The 9,318-nt window shown below is 39.0% G+C and overlaps 1 protein-coding gene across 1 annotated transcript; it reads right to left on the reverse strand.

Moving 5' to 3' along the window:
- Nucleotides 1-1,978: 1,978 nt before the first annotated feature.
- On the reverse strand, nt 1,979-8,472 carry LOC117481114 (leucine-rich repeat-containing protein 58-like). The gene is made up of 4 exons (XM_034128655.1): nt 7,694-8,472; nt 4,623-4,751; nt 4,222-4,499; nt 1,979-3,643 (listed from the first exon to the last, which is right to left on the reverse strand). Exons 1-4 carry the CDS (start codon nt 8,155-8,157, stop codon nt 3,450-3,452), a joined length of 1,065 nt encoding a protein of 354 aa, XP_033984546.1. The 5' UTR covers nt 8,158-8,472; the 3' UTR covers nt 1,979-3,449.
- Nucleotides 8,473-9,318: the final 846 nt, after the last annotated feature.

The following is a 9,318-nucleotide window of genomic DNA, read 5'->3' on the forward strand; positions in this document are numbered from 1 at the left end:
ATATCTATTAAAACATCTTTACATGAAGGTAATACAAAACATCTACTAATAATGTGTCAATAGGTCTTTGTAGGTTTTTGTTGGTCAAAAGTTTGACAATGAAAACAGTAAAAAATGTTAACCGAGTCTAATCAGCAGTGCTAATTTCTGGATTTCAAAATGTGGTAAAAGAAATACCTCAAGGCTCTCAAGGCCAAGCTTTATTCAAAACGTTCAACAGTAGCTCCACCAATCAAATCTGGGTCCACTTACTAGCATTTTCAAGACTTTCAAGCGTAGTTTGTAACAAATCTTATATTAAAGGTCCACTTGCTAGCTTTTTCAATTAAATGTGTTATCTCTGACAGTTGAGCAAAAATATTTTCAACTTGAGAGGAAAATGGAAGAAAACTGTCTGATTGCTCAAGGAAAAGTTACTGTAAGTAGAATCTTATCAGCTAAAAATGTCACAACCTGGATGTTAAAGAGATTTTCCTGTAAACTGCAACATCTTCTAGCTGATACGCACTTCCTATTCCCTCCAAAAATGTTGTATCAATATGTAAACTTTTCTCACTTTTTTGTGTAAAGGGGATGATGTTGGGTCAAATGACTGTGATAGCATAATTTTTTTTGTAAACCTTCAAGTTATTCGCCATAGCAATCAAACATTGTTAACCCAGTGGTGTATTATCATTCACCCATTCATCTCTCCCTGTAACCGCGTCCAGCACCTCCTCAAGGCTCTGGGCTCAGACCAGACGTTCTGCTCTGGGATTAGCAGAGTAACTCTGAGGACAACGTCTGACTGTGTGAGGGCGTCTGCAGTGTGTGGCTGTCGTGTGTAAAGGCTCAGCTGAGTGTAAAAGTATAACTCGTCATGTGCGAGGTCTGGCATGCAAGTTAATACACACTGGCTATACTGTGAGCTGATATGAGCCTGTATGCCTCTGACCAGGGGCGATAAGAGGCTTAGAGTATCAAGCACCCTGTACTGTATGTCAAATAGCTTTGCTGTTTGATCTGCTGATCACCTGCAGTGCTGCATTTAATGTGATAGTCGAGAATGAGGTGCCCCCATGAAATTAAGCAACCAAAAACATATTTTAGACACAAACAATCAATTACAACCGGATATACGTAAAATACGACTACAGAGGGAAACATGTACCTTGCAGAGTCGCAGATCACTGGAACAGAGACAGCCTCTTCCTCCTGTGAGACTTCAACTGCCAATCACAACGTACTGCTTCCAGTTCATCATAGCTGCATCAGTTACATCTCAGATTGCATTTGTGACGACACACTCCTAAACACAAAGCATGAAGAATTAAAGCGTGTGTGCACACAAGCATGTAAGGTAACTCCACACAATGTGCTAGAGTCTCGCTGGAGAGTTCCTATGTGCCTGCTGTTGGTGACTGGGTCCTACTGTATGTGAACATGTGTGTGAAAGATTGAAAAGCAAAGGAAACACTGCAGTCACACTGGAAACCAGACGGGACTTGGTCAGACCAAACAAACAATATATGCACTCAAAAGATCATTCTTACCAGGCTAGACTTAAAGAAACTATAAGGTGAAAATGCTAGGATAGGACACAAAGTGTGAGAAGAAACAAGAGGAACAAAGTGTTTAGTGGCCGTTGGCAGGTGATGGTAAAGGATTATTCAGATTGTGCTGAATGCACTTGGCATCTCTAGGTTCTGGCTTAAAGAACAGGTTTCTCAGCATTCAGAGTCAGACTAAAGAATGAACTCACCTTCAAATGCAAATTAAATCTCAACACATTGAAAAAGCACACACTGTTTGGATGGGTTAATGTAAAAAGTAACATTTCAAACTCTCCAATTGTTGTGCACAAAAAACACATTCCCTGTATACTTATCTTGCTTTTTATTAACTGGCATTAAAAAAAACTTTAAAATGAAAATGTCCTACTGTCCTAAAATACTCTCTGCTTTAAAAAATAAAACTCGAATGTCACAATACAGACACATTTTAAAGATATAACAATCAGTCTTTATTATTGTGATTATATTCTGTACAATCTACTTACATTATCTGAATGGGGTACAAGTAAATACAATTAATATATCTCTATATATTTTCTGTTCAAGTGTCATCTATTCTGCAGACTTTAAAATAATATTTTTAATATTTGAAAAAGAATTTCTATAAAAACATTTAATTTTGCTTTGAAAAGGCATTTGTTCTCTTTGCTGCTGTTAAGATAATGAGTACAAAATCACTACAAAAAGATGACTAATTCATAAAGTTAATTTTGTCACATTTCAGGGTGCATATATCACATTTCTTCTCACTCCGTTTTACTGTGTTAGAACTCACCATTAGTAAGGCACTTGTATACTTTAGTATACATGTAGGTGTTACTGTAACATAGAGGAGCTTTCTTCTGTTTTCTAAACATTAAAAAAGGTCTAATGTGAAGCCAAGGGCTCCTCACTCCTCACCTAAAACACAACCGGTCTGATATCTCCCAGCACACACAAATGAAGATGAAGCAGAGATTAAGAAACAGCCATTTCCTGTTTGAAATGATGGTTTCTGTCTCAAAACGACCTGCAGTGTTGGCTCCGTTTACACACATTTATATTCTTTTGTCAAGAGAAAACTGACCTGAACACAAACATGAAGGCTACCGTGTCACACTCAATAGCTTTTGTTACACAGTGATGGTTTTCACAGGCCTGGACAAGTTTTCTTCAGCAATCTCACATAACCCATATACTTGATTCATTTACTATGCCATGATAGCAAACAAGGCTGTTGTGAGTTGACCATGGTGCAGACAAACAGATAAACCTTGATCTTTTCATTTTGTTCGGGACAACACAACCACACACAGTGTAAATAAGACCATCTCACACATTGTACTGGGTAGAGTTTTAACAAAGCTTTTTTTTTTTTAAATCCTAGACTTTTCATCCTAATTGGCAAAGCAGCTTTGATGCTCACCCAGAAGGAGGAAGGCTGTGTGTCACTAGTAGCAAGACCAAATACATACAATTGTTCATATGCAAACTTTCAGAAAATGTATGTACTTTGGCTACTAAAAAGCACCATGTGTCAAAAGATAATGTTTGCTGCATTGAAAACGAAAAGAGCCCTGTCGCTCCTTCACTCACTTTCACAGTTTCACTGCCATCGTATGCTCGACCATGAGACCAGCACTTTGACAGATTGTGGGTTTGCAAGGCTACTTTCACTTGTTTTACGTAGTGTAATATGTGGTGAGAGAACGGATTCCTTCTATACATTTCAATAAAATGAAGTCAATACGTTTCCAGGTCCGTAGGAGGAAGTTGTTCCAGACAGTAAAGTAGCATTACTGTGTGTCTGAGTTTATGTGGAGTAAAGTCTGACAGCCAGGTTCATCTCTGTATAAGTGGTTAACAGTGACAGGACTGACAGGCTCAGAGGCTCAGAGGCTGCTCCATAACGTCGTCCTATCCCAGAAGCACCCTCTGCAGGCGGTAGGCGGGCACGCTGCTCTCGTCCTCTGACTCTGCGTCGCTCTGGGGGTTGGAGCTGCATGGAGACGTGCACTCTGGGGAGCACAGGTAGTGCATGAGGGGCAGCCGGTACTTTCCACAGAAGTCCACAAACTTGATCTGGCGCACACATGAATCAAAATAGACGCCTGGAAAAAGTAAGAGAAGAAACAAAGACAGGTTTAGGTTACTTGTGTTATTCTGAGAGAATGTATCTATACATTAACATAAGACTAATCACCCTAAATTCAGATGTAAGCAAAACAGCACTCATATGCAGGCTTGGGAAAATAGGTAATGAATTTTGTAATATTAAGTATCTTTCTCTTTGGTGCGGCTTCGTATACGACAGCATATGTTATTAAAGTGGTTCTGGACCAAGGCCATATCATCAAAAAACATCTTCATGCACAAAGTTTGGCAAATGTTGACCTCAAATCTTTGCCTTTCTCTCAGATACATTTTGGATATAGTTGACCTTTTCAGGTCTCTGAAATGTCTTTTAAAGTATTTGTGCTTTATGTTTGAATTGGTCAAAAACTGTAGAATAATGACAAATCTTCATTTCATGGGGTCATACTCACAAACTAAAAAAGAACAGTCGGTTGTAAAAAAAGAAAACTGAGCTCCATACTAAAATAATGATAATTACAAAATTGAACAAGATAAAAAAACCTCAACATCAATCTGTGCATTTTCTTCATGTAATGTAATAAAAGTGTCTCACCGGCACACTTGGGGTTGGGGCACTTGCTGGCCAGGTCCAGGTAGCCGAGCAGGTTGGAGGGCAGGTCGCAGGGCGAGTAGGGAACATTCCGGCTCTTGGCGGTGCGTGCTGCCAACTCTAGCAGCGACGGAGGGTCGTAGGTCATCTCCTTGACAAAGCGCACGACCAGTGGGTTGCCACGGAGACTGAGCTCTTGCAGATGCACAAGGGAGAGGATCTCCCTCGGCAGGTAGGTGAGCAAGTTGTTGTGGAGACTTAAAGATCTCAATGAGTAGAGCCTGGAGTGGGACAGAGAAACATTTTCACATACAAATTGACTACAGAAATTATTAGATAAATGCATATACAAATCTGGCTTTATGTAATCTGGAAATCAGGTTACAAGACACTGGTTTTGTTACCTGGTGAGCTGTGGGGGGACACTTTGGATGCGGTTGTCACACAGGACCAGGTAGCTGAGGTAGGGCAGGTTAGCCACTTCTGGAGGAATGGCTGTGATGAAGTTTCCACCCAGATATAACAGCTCCAGACTAACAGAAAAAAGGGACAAAAATAGTTGATTTTTTGTTTAATAGGTTTAATTAAAGTATTTTATCTATTTTATGGAAACACAAAATTAGGAGGGATCAATTATTTTGTGGTGTAGCTTCAACGTTTGCAGTTTGTAGTAACCTTTGCTTCAGTTTTAAAGTGATCATGTTTTGTAGGTAAACATGTCATAAAAGGAAACTTTTCTGGCAAACAAAACTGAGTGAGTCCAAGTTAAAACTAATACATACCACAAGGGGGAGCTAAAGATGCATGGGTTCATGCTGAAGCGTTTATGTGCATGTTTTTGTCTCTACATTTATTTAGTAATTTACTTGGAAGCCTACTCATCATCAAATCAGACAAAAGTGAACAGATAAAACAATAGGTCCAAAATTGTCTCTCATCATTACGACATTACTGTAAAGTACACACTTTGTTGCTTCATCAACTCAGGAAAAGGAGTGTGCAAATATAACATTTGCAATACATGTACATTGTTGTTAAAGCTCCTAACCAAGACAAATTTAGTTTGATATTTGATGACTAGAAGAAAAAACTGCTTCCATGTTTAGTGTGTACATGTGTGTTGTATTAGGACAACAAAAGGACGCCGGTAGGTTAATGGAAGTATGGAGTACACAGGGGGGGTAATTGGGAGTGAAACAGAGAGATGGGGTGAGAGAAATGGATAGCTGGTCAGCAAAAGTAAGCTGTCCGGCCATCTGCCTGCTGGAACTGATGACACAGCGACTACGAGACAGGAAGCCATTACGCTGTCCTTGGTGGCGGAGCACTGAGCCCCTCTGTGTTAGGAACTGAGACATTTGGGTCTCCTTAATGGCCTCACAAACACAGTGAGAAATGGAGGTTAAGAATGATTAGCAAAAGAGTGAATCAGAGACAATATAAAAAGCTTTCTCACGTAAACTCAATCAAAGATGTTTTCTCTGGGCCATGTCCCCCCCACCCAAGAATAACTGGGTCACGGTTTCTTCTTTAAACTCATCAAGACGTGTGGATGTTACACATTAATATAGTATTCATCCATGCTTTGATTATATGCGCGAGTGTTTTGTAATAAAAAATATATGTGAAAATAAATTCTAAAAATGTATTAAAATAACAAGCACATGTGTGTCCTCAATACACCAGAAGATACCTTTATTTGGCTTTAAGCTGCTTGAGTATTTACGGTAAATTAAGTATTTGGAAACATCACTGAAGCCTAATTGTGACAAAAACATTATTAAGGCATTGTCTCCCTTTAGTAAAAGGAAACCATGGGACGTTTGACAGGAAAGGGTTACTACAAGTTATAGTACATGAAGTGGCTCTTATGTTTGGCCTCTTACTGAATGTGCAACACCAAAGTGTTAGCACATGATAAAGTAATAAAACAAATTGGATGTTTGATCACAGTGACCCATGGGTCACAGTGACCCATGGGTCACTGTGACTTGCTACTGTTAAAGTCTGGAAATGATAAGATAGTAAAGTCAGGACTGACCTCCTTTTCTTCCAAAAGCATTACAATGAGAAATTAAGTGCTAGTTTGTTTATTTCTATACGTGTTATATATTATTCCACATACTTTGCATTAGGGCTGCTCGATTATGGCAAACATCATAATCTCGATTATTTGGGTCAATAATTGATATCACAATTATTAAACGCTTTAAAAGAACAGTATGTTTTTAACAGTTGATTACCCTGAACTTTAAGCATAATTCAACTGAATTTTTTTAAACAATAAAAAATATATGAATTAAAATAAATAAATAATCGTTTTATTTCGATTATGTTGTTTTCATAATCGTTGCAAGCCAAAATCGTAATTGCGATTCAAATACGATTAATTGAGCAGCCCTACTTTGCATACTCTTTAAAGAATTGTCAGTTCAAATAAAGACTTGGCCTACTATGTAGGATGAGGGGCCCCTTCTTTAATCCTTTTGTGTTTTCCTTTTTGATATAATCGCTTTGAATACAAATATAGTAATGATTGTCACAAATATTCCATGACACTTTTTCCAAACTTTCCCATAATAAAAAACAGCCGGGGGTTGTTACTGGCACAGCAAGTAGTAAACAACTATCCTGCACATACTATGAATCATGATGTTTACAAGACATAGTGACTGGAAACGATCCCAGAAGCACCTTTTACAGCTTTCGGTACATTCTGCAATACACTATTGATAACAAGTGGTTTAAAGCTTTCCAGTTAGAGCACATGACATCAAATTTTGCAATATACCACACGTGAGGACACATGTTTGGTTAAAGGCTGATATGGTTAGAGGAATGGCATTGCACGAGTGTATGCACTATTATAGGCACTTTGTCTCTATGCCATTTATTTGTTTTTACTTCAACTACACTTTTACAATGTACAAATATGTTCACTGTCAATGAATCTGCTAATTATGTAATCAGTTGTTCGATTTCACTTGGTCCACTACATGTCAAAAATGTGTGAAAGATGCAAATGTCCAGCAGACACAGTTAGCAATATAAAGTCCAGAAGGGAGGCTTCGAATCACTTAATTTATAAAGTTAAATGAAACAAATTATCAAAATGTTAAATATTAAGTCTTTGTTAATTACATTTATTAATATATCATTTAAGATGTACAGCTAGTTGTCACGTTTTGCTTAAAATACTAATATTAAGCTAAACATTTTTGTTTAGATAACTCGACAGTTTGAACACTATTGTACTGGTTACTCATTTATAAGTGAGGTAACCATAGCAACATCGCTGGGTTCCATGTTATACTGAAGCTATCAACCTAAACCGTACTTAAATAATGTGAAAACTGTCATTGCACTGAAGTCGATAATATTCGCCGAAAAACAATAATACACTTGGAATGACCTAGATATAGAATATTGTGGGATATATAAATAGAATATTGATATAGCTACCCTCTTGACCTACCTGGTTAGATTTTCTATCTCTGAAGGTATGCTTTTCAGTCTGTTTCCGCCGAGGGAAAGCGACTGCAGACGGACCAGCTTCATACACTGAAGTGGTATCTCCTCGAATCTATTCCCACTAAAGTTCAACACTTCCAGCTGCAGAGAGCCGAACTCTTTGGGCAGCGAGAACTCGTCCAGTCGGTTGTTCTTGGCTATCAGCTGCCTCAGCCTGGGCAGCCGTGTTATCCCCTCACAGATGGCCGACAGCCCGTTGTTGCTGATGTCCAAAAACTCGAGGTTGCAGAAAAGGCTGACCGACGAGGGCAGCGAGGCTAACCGGTTGTAGTTCAGGTAGAGCTGTTTTGTGTCCTTCTTCCTCTCGTCGCTAACACTGTCGACGGAGAAAGTGTCCAGGCTCAAACGGGAGTAGTCAAGCACGTTGTCGCCTACTGCTGCTGCTGCTGCCCCTTCGCGAATCTCCATTTTGGTAGTTTTAGCGTGAATTTAAACTCAGAACTAAGTCCTTGCAGAAGTTGTTGCTTTTTAGGCTGAACGCCCACGTAAACCGCGAGTTAGCTCCAGGACTTGTTGTCTGTTTTGGACCTCAAGAATGGGAAGATTTCTACACAGCCGCTCGTAGAAACCTAACCACATCACAAGAGGGAAATCTAGGTCACTACTTTTGTACTGAGGACACGCTACTGTAGCTACATGATCCAACATTGAATGTTGTGTGGCTCTCCTACAACGCAACCGTTCTTTGACTGAATCGTTTGCGTCCATGTTTAGACATTGGCTCATTCTTGACACTGACCCCGCCCACGCACCCGTTGATTGGTTAGTCTCCCAGTCTGTCATTACTAATCAAGAGATTTGTAGCAGGTTTATATGGGCACCGTTTATTGATATTTTTATAGCCGTACAACAACACGTTGCTGTGTGTAATTGCGTTGCGTAATTTTCTCAGGGTAGTTACAACAGAAGATTGATGGCCGATGATCCATCATGCCAACTGTCCAGCCTTGTCTGCTATTATGCAACACCCCTCTTTTATTGCATTATGCAATAGGCTACTCACGCTGACTTGGGTGTGCATAGAATGTGAATATAGTACAGGATAATCGGGTTGCTCCCACTGTAGTCAGATCTATCCACATGCCTGTCACTGCCGTTCATTTTATAGCTTGCGATATGATGAGAATTAGGGCACATTCAAGTTGTGTACAGTTTTGAGAAACTGCTTATGGCTGCTGTAGTTAGTTAACACACTTTAGAATCAAAATATAAATGATAAGATAAAATGCAGAAGATGTTCAAACGTCCAAATGTGGAAATGGTTTCACGTGGACCAGCTAAAATACAGGGCTGTTTAAGCCTAAAAGTGCACTTGGCCCTCATATTACCTTTACAATGTACTATAATAGAGTATGAATGTAAAGTTATATGCAAGTGCTTCACAGAACATTACCAAAGACAAGAGCAAGACATTACAGAGAAAATGGCTATTAAGAAAAGCAAGGGAAAAATAACTAAGTCTTGATAAGTTTTGGAAAATATATTTGTGAAAGAAACTGTCTGGTAATAACAACAATTTAGGATTTTAAAATACACAGGCTGTCAAATGAGAGTCTACAAGGGAAGTAA

This window comes from Trematomus bernacchii, unplaced genomic scaffold, assembly GCF_902827165.1.
Source record: "Trematomus bernacchii unplaced genomic scaffold, fTreBer1.1, whole genome shotgun sequence".
NCBI lineage: Eukaryota > Metazoa > Chordata > Actinopteri > Perciformes > Nototheniidae > Trematomus > Trematomus bernacchii.